The 12,508-nt window shown below is 46.9% G+C and overlaps 1 protein-coding gene across 2 annotated transcripts in view; it reads left to right on the forward strand.

The window, feature by feature from the left end:
• Window positions 1-228: 228 nt before the first annotated feature.
• FAM117A (family with sequence similarity 117 member A) overlaps window positions 229-12,508 on the forward strand; it is a 42,374-nt gene continuing 30,094 nt past the window's right edge. Inside the window, exon 1 of one of the 2 annotated variants that reach the window (XM_027519848.1) lies at window positions 229-470. In XM_027519848.1, the coding sequence (XP_027375649.1) occupies window positions 275-470 (196 nt within the window). In that variant the 5' untranslated portion in view covers window positions 229-274. The remainder of the gene's footprint in view (window positions 471-12,508) is intronic. The other variant, XM_027519847.1, reaches the window with a different exon arrangement.

Raw genomic sequence — 12,508 nt, forward strand, 5'->3', positions numbered from 1 at the left:
ACTCTCGGACGTGGGGCAGCAGGCGGAGGTGGGATGGAGGTGGGGTCTTGGGGTTGGATCGCTAGGCATATTAACCAATCATCCTCTGGTAGAGGAAGATCAAGCCGCGGATTGGTTGGGAGGAGGGGTCTGGGGATCCGTAGGCCAATGAGGGCTCTGGGCTGAGGGGGCCGGTCGCCGCCCCGTAGGGCAGATAAGCAGCTGCAGCGGGGGTTGGGGGCTGTGTGGGGCTCGCTGTGGGTCCGAGGCGGGCGAGCGGTCCGGCGGGAGGGCGATGGCGGGGGCCGCAGCAGGCGGCAGAGGCGGAGGTGCCTGGGGGCCGGGTCGCGGAGGGGCCGGGGGGCTCCGGCGGGGCTGCTCTCCTCCAGTCCCTGCCGGCTCCCCCCGGGCTGGTCTGCAGCCGCTCAGGGCCACCGTCCCCTTCCAGCTGCAGCAGCCGCACCAGCGCCGGGACGGGGGTGGCCGCGCAGGTGAGCCGGGCCTGGAGTGCGTGCCGCTGAGGGAGCCGTTGGCGGGGGTGGGGGGGGGGTGGCTCGCGTGTCGGGGGAGGGGTAGGGGGAAAAGTGTAAGGGGGAAGTGGAATAGGGGCGAAGGAAGAGAAAGGGGGTCGCGGAGAGTCTGCGAGGACGGAAGGAGCGAGAGCGAGGAGCGGTGAACGCGGAGTGCACCGCTGGGACATAGTGCAGGGGAGTCGGGCCGGGAGGTGAGGGGAAGGTCCTGGCAGATGGAGGCTGGCTTTGGGGGCGTAACCGAAATGTGGGCAGGGATGTGGTGTGGGGGTGAATGGAAGATGCACGGGTGGCAGCGAGGTGTGAGGCGCGTGATGGGGGCGCCCTATGCAGGGATTGCACTGGAGCGGGGAGCCGGTGGGCGTTGGATATCTGCACGCTGAGGGGGAGGGGCATGGAGAGAGCCCCGTGGAGCCATGTGTTAGTTCTCCAACTTGAGTTTGGCCCCAGCATCCCGTTCTGCAGCTCTGGAGTTCCTTTTCCCACCACTTCATATGCGCTTCGCTTTATGGCACCTCCTGGAGCTTGTTTCTTCTAAGCCATTGGAATAAGTTTAACGGCTTCTACCACCATACAAACGCTCCGCTCCTACTCCCTACGTTCCTGTTGGTATGGCCCAAAAGTTGTATGTTCCCAGATCACAAACCTGCTTAATATGGTTGTCTCATTCCAACCATCGCGCGCGCGTGTGTGTGGAGGTGTAGGATCTGGGTAGTTTGCCCACTGCCTTTCCGTTCTCTCCCCACCAATGCTGTTTTGTCCTGAGCTTGTCGGTCAACGTGGCAGTGGGGTGAGGGCTACAATCAAGTACAGTGTAGCAAATACTCCCACTTTTTCAACAGCACCAAAAAGATGTCTAAATAGCAGCTTAACGTGGTGGATGTGGTTGGCAAAGAGCAAGCTTAACCTTGCTTTCACACTCAAAGTTGTAATGGATCCCCTGCAAATGCAGGCAGTTAGGAATGGGAGAAGGAACCTACTTGCATGAGGAGGTTGGCCATAAGTTGAAAGTGAGGCTTATATTTGATTCACACCAGATGTGAAAAGATCATTGCACACTTCCAAAGCCTCAGGGTCTACCAAATGTACAAAAGTCATAGTCCCTGCCATCTGATGGTTAATGACATTCTCTAAACCAGAGTTTCTCAGGCTTTTTGTGATTACTAAGCTTAGTTCCAGCCCCTCCTGAAAGTGTAGTTGCTACGGTGCCTTCCTAGGTAGGAATGGGATTAAGAGGGTCTCTGAACTAGAAAGTCTTCGTCTGTCTGGACTTCACTGTAAATGTTAGCATTGCATCTTGGAACACAGAAACTTGGTCAAATCTGGTAGCAAGATGGTAACCAACTAGTACAAGTATGCCTAGAATCTGACGATGTAGAGCAAGGCAATGCCCAGACAAACTCAGGCCTATCGTGAACTGCTCTAAAGCAAACCACAAGAGTACAAACCTGTTGGTTTTGTTTGTGCCTCCTTAGAGTCAGGGAAGTTAGTAGAACAGCAAGCACCAGAACCTAGTCACTTTTAGTGGACATCAGCAGAAAGCCTGCCTGTGTAGTAGTTGGAAAGCTGGTAACAGTTATATTTTAAGAGCGGTTATGTTGTGTTTACTATAGAACTAACATTAAAAGGACAAACACTGCTGGATACTGTGGAAAAAAGAGTGTAGCTTTGGATGACTGAGTTCTTTACGTGGCCAGTTCCTTTTTTTAGGACCAGGTACCCTAAGATACTGGTAAAAAACATAGGAGGCTAGAGCTCTGCATGATTTGTTGGATTATTTAAGACAGATTGAGTGATTAATTGCTTATAGATTGGGCTGAAGGATTGTTTCTCCTCCACCTATTAGTATCCCAGAGGCACTACTAATTAGGCACTTACCTGGTCTGTAGTGGGATTATTTGTAGGTTTGCAGTGAAGCAGGAGAGAGGAAAGCGCAGCCTGAGCCTGTGGACTTATTTGTGACCAAACATTAAAGGAATGTCCCTGGCCTTTGGTTTGGGAGTGCATCAGGTCTTCTGCATATTAACTTTTACCTTATGTGTGTTCAGATTTTTTCCATTCCTCGGCCTTGAGAAGTGGCAGAAGTGGTTTCCTCTGGGCCCGAAGGGTGTATGTGATAGAAGGAAATGCTTAGTGGTCATAAACCCTTAAGAGAATGGCTTTGGATGCCAGAGTTACCTGGGTATCAAATCCAGGTTTTATTTTTTACTAGCTGAGTGGCCTAGAAGAAGTTAAGTAACTTCTGTGCCTCAATTTCCTCATCTGTAGAGTATGAATAATAATACCTACATCATAAGAATCAAATGACTCAATAGCTGTAAAGTGCTTAGAACAGTGCCTGGCAAGTAGAAGGTACTCTGCAGTGTTTGCTGCTGCTTATATTGTTATTTTCTCCACCCAGCCAAGGTGAGAGCCTGTTGGCCAGAGCATGTTGCCTTTTCAGGCTTCAAAGAGCAAACCCATATTGGTCTGAAACCAGTACTGCGGGTTTCAGAATTTCAGGGCCTCTCCTTACACTTTTATTCACTCATCCTTTAAAATGGGCTTTCTAAAGAGGGCTCTGAAACCCAGCTTTAAAAAAACGTGAGCTGGAACTGAGTCTCAGAAACAATTGTGTCGTCACTGTTTCTGTTTCCCATCTCAAAGTGATGTACTGCTCAGGGCTGTGCAATTATCTCTCCACCACACACCCTGTTGTGTTCTTGACAAGATATCTCAGATGTTGTTGTTTATTTTATTCATTTATTTATTTATTTTTGGCTGTGCTGGATCTTCAGTCCTGTCTGTGCTTTTCTGTAGTTGCAGCAAATGGCTATTCTCTAGTTGCAGTGTTACTTCTCTTGTGGGAGCATGGGCTCTACGATGTGCAGGCTTCAGTAGTCACGGGTCGTGGCCTCAGAGGTTGCAGCTCCCAGGCTCTAGAGCACAGGCTCAATAGTTGTGATGCATGGGTTTAGTTGCTCCGGTGGCATGTGGGATCTTCCCAGATCAGGGTTCCAACCCGTGTCTCCTGGTAGGAGGATTCTTTACCACTGAGCCACTGGGGAAGTCCTAGATGTGTTTTAAAAGAGGAGGGGTTAAGGATTTACCTTCTGTGGCCATTCATCCTTAAGGGATGTCTTCATAAAGTGAAGACGCCTGGGCTTTTATGAGCCTGGGCAGGGGGTGTGGAAGGCAGAAGAGTGGAGAGAAAAATGAAGATCAACTCTTAAGAAGCTAAGAGCTCCTAGTAGGTAGCAGAAACCCAGGAGAAATATCTTACTGCAGTTTCTCCTTTAATTAAATTCTTGTTTGTGTCTTATGTCAATTGGAGTCTGCTGACTTTTAAGTTCTTCTAGGACAGACTGATGTTGAACAAAATGGGGCTAGGAGGTAAACTGTTCTGGGCCCCAGTCTTACCTATTCTGTCTCTGTCTCCATGTCCTGAAAATGAAGCTAATGTTCAATTGAGGTTTGCAAATTCTTCCCTAGAAGACCAGCCCCACGGGCCAGCTGGGTGCCGGGGGAGCCAAATGCTGCCTCCGAATCTCCTCTGCGCACTAGATTCTTCTTAAACCAAGGCTTGGCATTATGGCCGGCAGACCAAATCCAGGCTTCTGCCTGGTTTTGTAGATAAAGGTTTATTGGAATACGGCCATGCTCCTTCATTTATGTATTGTCTGTGGCTGTTTTGCACATTGGCAAAATTTGAGAAGTTTTGCACAGTGATAGAGTTGAGTAGTTTTGATAGAGACCAAATAGCCACAAAACCTAAAGTATTTACTATGTGAACTTTTCAGGAAACAAACAAAAAAAATAGCCTACCCCTTGTCTTCCACAATGTTCCTGACCCATATTACTGTGTAAAGACGAGTTTCAAATGTATGTAGTATATACCTCTGCAGAAAATCCTAAGGGAGCAAAGTAAACTCAAGCCTGTATCCCCACTCATATTTTAGGGAAAAAGAAAGGAACATTGTCAATGTCTAGTCAGTTCTCAATCTTTATAGAAGATCAGCACATGTAAACCCAGGCTATTCACCCCCACCCTTGTCAGGTGATGTGTTCAGTAGATAAAACTAGTTTGGATTTACATAAAAGCTTAACTGTTACACAAATTTGCATCTCTTCCCTTCTTAACCCTCCTTCCAAAGCTAACAACCCACAGTTGCAGTGAACACATTTCAAAGTCAGATGGAAATTACTTTCGGCTTATCTCCTGTTTTGGATTCTTCTCCTTACCTTTTATTTTTCTGAACAGATCATTGAGAGGTGGCATAGTCATCGTTGCCCTCAGATACTGACTTCCCCACAGGGACATAGAGGCAAATGTCCATCAGGTTTTCCACGATGGCCGTCTCAGTGAATGTAAAGCAGCATTGTTATTAGCAGTGCTATTGGTAATTATTAAACTCTCTTTCCCTGCCATGCTTTTGTAAACTTCGTCCTTAGGGATGGGTGTTTGGAGAGGTATGGAACAATAAAGGAGGTTGCTTATTAGCGACCCTCATCAGACCATGGTCCTTTTGGACCTTGGTGTTAGAAACAGCCTGGAGATTAGAATAGAGTGTAACTTTTCTATGCCACAGAGCCATCTGCCTATAAAGAAGCTTGGGGCTGCAGTTAAAATCCTTTAAGAGCTACAATTGTCCTTTAAAAACCTGTGATTGAAGCAGCTTCTGTTTGGGAGGCATTAAACATGAAGCACTTCCCAGCCTGACACTGCTAGCTTGCTTTTGACAGCTTTGCTAGCATGAGGCACATGGTCAGCAAAATGCACTGTTGAAGTATCTGACTCTTAAATGTTATCACCAGTGATGGCATCCTTGAAATTGGGGGCCACAATTCCTAACTACTTATCCTTTTGGTACCCAGAGAAGCATGGGTCCATGTGTTATTCAGTATTTTGTACAGCAAAGGATTATCCATATGGGAAGCTCTCCACTTAGGTAACATAGAGTGAGGATTTTTCAAACTATTTGAGGTCAGTGGAGAAAGGCTGAGAACAATGGTGGGGTGTGGCAGTAAGAGGACATTGTTCTTTCTGGTTCCAGATATAGACTATCGTCTAGAAAATTTGAGGCAGGATTGCAAAATTTTCATAGTTGTGTTGGCAATATGAGTGTTGCCAGAGTGGTTGGTGGCTTTAGTAGTCCAAGAACACTTCACCTACATTTTCTGCCAGTTTACAATGAATGATGTGATGGGTACCAAGGCCACACTATCCCTTGGATCTTAATGGATCCCTCGGATCTTAATCCTGCTCTGGATTCTTACAGTCCTCATGTAGAGCCTTGATGCCAAAGGATTCAGATTTTATTTTAGGGTGTGACATGTTCTGGGGGCAGGTCTCATTTTGAGTTCTTTTTGACACTATCATATATATCACATGCTATATGACACTAGCACAAAAGCTTTACTAGACTTACCTGGGCTTGCTTTTATTCCACAGGCAGCTTGGAGCCCTTTGAAAGGGCTGGAAGGGAAAGCCTTGTGTTTCTTCCCATTTCAGAGTGAAGGTGGGTCGCTACCCGCAAGTTAGTTTGGTGAGATGGGGCTATCTCATCTTTTATCACCCTCTGAGATGGATAGAAGAGGAATCAGGGAAGAGTGAAAGCAGAGAAAAGATGAGTGAGAAATCTGGTGATTTGAGTCTTCACAGCGGGCTCTGTTATTTGGTTTGCCACTTTATGAATTAACCAAACATTAGCCAAACTAGTCACATTGTTGGGTCCAAAACAAATCCTGATCTCAGAAAAGAGTTTGGGATTATGTTTAAAGTTATAAATGATCTGTGCTTCAGTTCCTCTCCAGTCGTGTGGAACTGAAGGGGCTCTTGTTCTTGGGAACAGCTGTCTGGAGGGAGGCTCTCCACAGCTGGCTGCTCTCAGCCAGGCCTCCGGCTCATGGTCCCTACTGAACTTCCTGGGTTTGAAAACTCTTCCTGGCACTTTGCTTTTTTCTCCACACTTTTCCTCAGAGTTGCTACAAAACTGAATGCCCAGCTTGGAGTTATTTAAGTATTTGTCCTCAGGCTCTGAATATACTTCAGTTGACTTTTACTTTGTGCGAGCACCACAGCCAATCAAGGGTGGCTTTAATGAACTTAAAAGAATGCTATCAAAGTATTTCATAATAGGAAAACTTTTAACTCCAGCCCCTGGGGAACCTGGAACGAAAGTCTGGGCTGTGTGCAGACACTTACTCAGACAACTGACACCAGGGGTGGTGAACGCCTTGGGGTCAGCTCTGCTCCACATTCTGGAAGGGTGGATTGGCAGGGGGTGCTGGGGAGATACCTCCGAGGGCTTTGGATGATCTGAAGTGGCAGGCTTTAGGGTTGGGGGAGTTTTCTCTCCGACGCTGCCCAACTGTGACTTCTTAGAGTTGGCAGGATTTCGCAGGCAGAGTGGTAGTTTGGGGCACCACTTCTCTGACCTGTGTGCCCCATCTTGCAAATGGCGGGTGGCTTTCCCAGGAGGAACTTTGTTAACAAGTGTAGTTTACCACCTGCCCTGCTGCTTGCCTCCTTCATCATCCGATCCTAAATAAAAACGTGCAGGAGAGCATGGAGGTCTAACCTCCTTAAGAGGCAGAGGTAGGATTAAACATACAGCTCTGAAAGCAAATTACTAACACACGCACTGGTGAATAAAATGTAAATTCAAGCTAGAGGAGGTACAAAATGAAGGAATATTTAGAGTTAGGTAGGATTAATTAGAGAATTACTGAGATGTCTCTAGTAGGCTTTTTTTTTAAGTTGGCCGGTATATTATTCTCCCTACGGTTAAATTAAATTTTTACTCTCTCCCTTCCCTTTTGAAAGTGGCATTAGTGTGTCCTTGTTTGGTCAGCTGTGCTCTTTAACTTTCTCAAATCTCTTTAGGCCCTTCTGCCCCATGTTGGAAATTGTGTGCCTGCCTTTTTAAAAGATAGGCACCTCATGTTTCAAGTTCAAGTGCAATGGAACTCACCCTGCAGCTTGAACAGATTTGAGTGTTTTTGCAGAGGGAGGGCCAGGGCAGCTGGGGAGTGTCGTGCTCAATAAATACTTGTTGGATGGAGTTGCTGGAAAGGGAGCAGGGGAGGGGGAGTGAGCCGCGCTTCCCCAGGCTCATTTGAAATGGTTTTTCCCACTTTTGGTCCCCACACACTCTCTTTAGCTACTTACAAGGCACCCCCTCCCCTCCTGAAGTGTTAGTGTTCTCTCTCTTCCAATCACTGGTCTCCCATTCATCCTGGTTATTGGGCTCAAAGCCCAGCTGGTGGCAAAGACGTGGCATTTCCATGGATGTCTTTGCTAGGCCTGTAGATTCTTTTCCCCCACACACTGAAAGCCAGAGGGTGAGCTTGGGTGGTTAGTTACCGGGTTGATCCATGGAAACAGCCAATGTTTAGGATTTTGTTGTGATTTTGTAAAAGAGCCAGATGACCTGGCTTTAGGCTTAGACGTGTATATGGGTGAGAAGCCAAGGATGAAGGCTGGATGTCCTTTGATTCCAGGTGGATTTGCACCAAATTCCTAGGAGTGCTATAATGTATAAGGAAAGCAGAATCTGAATTAGCAGCTTTTCTGGGCTAAAGAACGGAATTGTCTAGCTTGTTGGCTAGACAAAATTGTTGGCTTTAGGGTGACCAGAGGTGTGATCAGGCTAGAAGCTCCCATCCCAACCCAGGCACCATCCTTTATATTAATACAAAGCACTGCTGTTTCTTCTTCTCTTTTCCCCACCAAGTGGGGGAAATACTGTAAAGAGATGCTCACTGTCATTCTCCAAGCCCTGATACCTACACTATCATGTGTCGAGCCTGTATTCTCCTGCCAAACTGCAGGCCTGGTGGCTTAGTCAAAATGGTTTCATAAACCTGCCCAGCTAGGAGTAACTTTGAACAGAGTAAAAATGTGATTATAAGGGGGGAAAAAGCAGCTTCTTCCCTCCTCCCTTCTTCTCCACCCCCCAACCCCACTGCCACATACTGCTTCCCTTTAAGAGTTTTCTGTGCTCTGTGTGTGTTTGATCGCCCACACGACTTTGAGAGGACCGCAGCTGATAACACGTGCGCTCCCTGCCCCACACCTGCAAGCTGGCTGAGAACCTGATGCCTGGCCCCTATTTGGCGATTGTCTTGTAACTCATGCCCATCAGATATGACACACAAATTGGAGTTGAGAGTGGAGTGGATAGCATTTGGCGTGACGGAGGGATGCAACCAGAGAGCTTTCACAATATTTTGTCGTCTGGATTTCGAGGTTGGGGAGGGGAGGCCCATGCAAGGCCATCCATGTGGTGTGTGCACATCTTAATGCCGGAGGCAGCACCTGGACTCTTTCTCATTAGAACCTCTATCCTGGGGAGTTCTCTTTTCACAGAAGGCTAAAGCAGCTGCTTCTGTGGAAAGAAAGTTTGGATCCCAACCCCAGAAAGCCCCAAAATCCATGTGGATTTTTCAGGGAAGCTGAGAATGTGGGTAGCGTTAGTTGTGACAGTGCATTCTGCATGTTTAGCTCCTCGTTGCTTGCAGTCGGTACCCTTGAATGCTTTTCCTTTATTCTCGTCAGAGACCTGCAGTGCAGGTGGCATTTGCTTGTTTTTGCAGATAGGAAAACTGAGGCCCTTAGAGGAAGTGACTTGCCCAAGACTGTGTGACTAGTGAAGTCCTTTTGCTCCTGATCCAGGGCTCTTCCCACTTACGTGTGGAGAGCCCATGAGGAATTTCCCTCCAGGCTGGCATCCTGTGCTGCCTGCCCACACACATCCAGCCTGTTTCCCTTCTGCTCACAAATCTGTATACCAAGAGCAAAAGTTCATATGTTTAATTGACCAGAGAGAATTAGGAAGATGGGCTGCAGAGAAATCTGTTCCTTTAACGCCCCATAAGTGACTGTCCACTTGATGTGGCTGACTGGAAGTTGATGGTAGCAACATTATATGTGTGATATGGTGGCAGCTTTTGAGTGTTTCCAACTGGTTTGAAATATGCAATTTCCATGCAGAATGAGAAGCTAACCGAGAGGCAGAGTTTTCCTACCTCTGTGGAGTCATGGTTATGGTTGCTGAGCTTTGACCCATGTCAAGGAGATATTCTTAAGGTGGAGCTTACGGGAAGGGTGTCTTTCTTGTGTGTAAGTGTGGAATCCCCCAAAAGCACCCAGATAAACGTGGGTGGTGCATTCCTATGGTGGGGAGATAGGTACAGATGGGATTGCGGCTTAGATGACAATTTAGTCCTCCATATAGGGGATGACTGGTGCAGACCTCCACCACCCTGACCATGTCCTGCCTGAATGTGTCTCTCTTCTAGCTTTAGATCAACTGGGAGTGGATTCATTGTGATACCCGATAGTGCCTTTATGAGACAAGTGTGTATCCAATAAGGGGACTGTCAGGGACTTGAACTCAGGAGTAAGCTCCATCTAGGGATGTGGTATCATGGAGGACTGCCTGGGCTGCTCTGACTTCCTTATTTCTCTTACAAAGCCAGATTTTGTATAGAATTCTTGAATGTTCTAATAACCATATGCTTATGTGGAACCTTTCTTTCCCAGTTATTTCCCAACTGCATAGGTAAAGCCCCATTATAACAAATATAAATATAGTTCTATATAATAAAGTTGTTTCCATGCTTCATTTAAATCCTTTTGTTGTTGTTTTTTTTGTGTTTTTTTCTTGTTTAAAGAAAAAGATAACCAACTGTCTTATGTAAATAGTACTTTTTCTGGTCCCTGTCCATGTAACAGTTTATCTCTAAGCCAGAATATGCGAGTGCTTACTTTTGCTTTGGAGGTGGGGAGTGGGGCTGTGGACCTATCACCAAGTAGCATGCCCCACTTGGCTTTTTCTTCATTGCGAACCGCACCGCCCCCCCCGCCCCCGCCCCGGTCGTTTAGACAGACCACCACACAAAACCCAACAAAGGACAGTATGTGTTGTGTAGCTGGATGTGAGTGTGTGTGTGTGTGTGTGTGTGTGTGCACACACTCACATTTGTCTTAAGTGAGAACATGTGGGTGCTGGATGTGACTGTAGGAGAGCATGTATTTGAGTGTGTATGTAAAGAAAAGTGCGTGTGAAAGAAAGCAAATGATAAACAGGACAAATGTTTAACATCAGGCAAATCTGGGGAGAGGGCGTATGGGTATTCTGTGTCCTGTTCTTGCTCTCACATCTATATGTTTGAAATGCTTTCCAAATAAGTTTTGAAAAATGCTAGGCTAATTTGACTGTATCAGGAGTTCTTTAGAATGGAAGTTTTCTTCTGTCATCCTTGTAACATTTCTTATTCTTCCCATTTAACAGAAAGAACAACCGAAGCCCAAAGAAGTTAAGTGACTCGTCTTGAGTTCATGTAGCACATTGAGGCAGGATTTGAGCCCAAGTGTTGACCGTTATGGTAGGAGACTGCAGCTTGTCCCTGCTGCTTGAGCTGGACAAGGTTGGCATCAGATTCTGAGAGCCACTGGGTGACTGCTACCATGTGTCTGAGCCCAGTCTGTGCCCCACATTAACCCAGCAGAGGGGTCAGTAGTATTGCAACAGGCTGCTAATCCGCACTGAGCATGTTCAGGATATCCAGGTATCTTCTAGGGAAAAGTGCTTCCTCATTCTGAGAAACGTTCTTACTCTGCTCTTCATTCAGCTCTCTTCATTTCTTAAAATACATGAAATCAGAAGGCTTTCGTGTGCCAGAGCTGCAGAGTAATACTACTTTTCATGTTTATAGTAGAAATCTGAGGGGAAAATAAGTTTTGTTTATTAATAGAAAGTGATGCCAGATTATAGGCTGGGCCAGGCAGCTTTCTTGGCTGTGTACCTGTCTGCCTGTTGTGCCCACCACCTTGTGAGTGTACAGGAGCCTATGCTCCAGTGCAACTCATCTCACCAAGTAGACAGGAGTTACAACTTCATACACAAAGGAAGAGCTGTACTCTTTGTCGATGAAAATCTTCCACTGACCACAGGGCCCCAAGAGGAGTGGATCTGGTCATCGCCGCTAAGCAGTGTTAAGGGTCCAGATGCTACTGTTTGTTCCCAGCCCTTGTTCTCTCACTCCACACTGCGTACTCTGCATCTGTCTGTGCTCCTTCAAGGCACTTGAATTATTCCTGACATTTTTGTTTACTGACATTTCCTGCCAGCTTTCAGAATTGGGGTAAGTGAATGAGTCCAACTCTACTTCTTAACATAGAAGAAACAGTTTTTGGAAATCTTTAGTTTTAGTATGTGTCGTTTACGTAACTAAATTGCCATCCCGCGACCACCCTAAAGTGTGAGACTGTGGTTAAGTTGGCCTCAAAGGACTTTTTTCAGGTACTCCAGCCAGTTATGTGAAATGGACCCAAGAGCATTTACTGTGTTGTGCTGTGCCCACGTCTGACTCTTTGGGACCCCATGGACTGTAGCCCGCCAGGCTCCTCTGTCCGTAGGGATTCTCCAGGCAAGAATACAGGAATGGGTTGCCATGTCCTTCTCCAGAGGATCTTCCCGACCCAGGGATCGAACCCAGGTCTCCCACATTGCAGGCAGATTCTTTACAGTCTAAGCCACCAGGGAAGCCCAAGAATACTGGAGTGGGTAGCCTATCCCTTCTTTATGGGAATTTCCTGACGCAGGAATCGAACTGGGGTCTCCTGCATTGCAGGCGGATTCTTTACCAGTTGAGCTATCTGGGAAGCCCCTTTAGTATATTACTGTGCCAGTTTTTATGCTTTGGTTGTTTGTTCTTAAGCGGTTATCAAGCTACATAGGCTGTCTCCAGTGTTCTTTTGGCTTTGTCTCACCCCAAAATCAGTGCCCAGTGGATAGCATCCAGAATCCAGATAAGATGCAAGAGGATGAGAAAAGGCTGTCCCCAAGGTCCTGCTGGGTGCTGTGGAGTGTAGAGGCATGTGTTAGAGCTGCTGTACAGATGGCCAGAGCTGTCTACTTGAGGGGGACCCTGACCACTGAGTCTTCTTCTTCCAGCTCTTAGAGGCATGGAGGGGACATCTTGGTAATTAACACCCCAGTCTGTTCCCATGG

Source organism: Bos indicus x Bos taurus, chromosome 19 (assembly GCF_003369695.1).
Source record: "Bos indicus x Bos taurus breed Angus x Brahman F1 hybrid chromosome 19, Bos_hybrid_MaternalHap_v2.0, whole genome shotgun sequence".
NCBI classification, from domain to species: domain Eukaryota; kingdom Metazoa; phylum Chordata; class Mammalia; order Artiodactyla; family Bovidae; genus Bos; species Bos indicus x Bos taurus.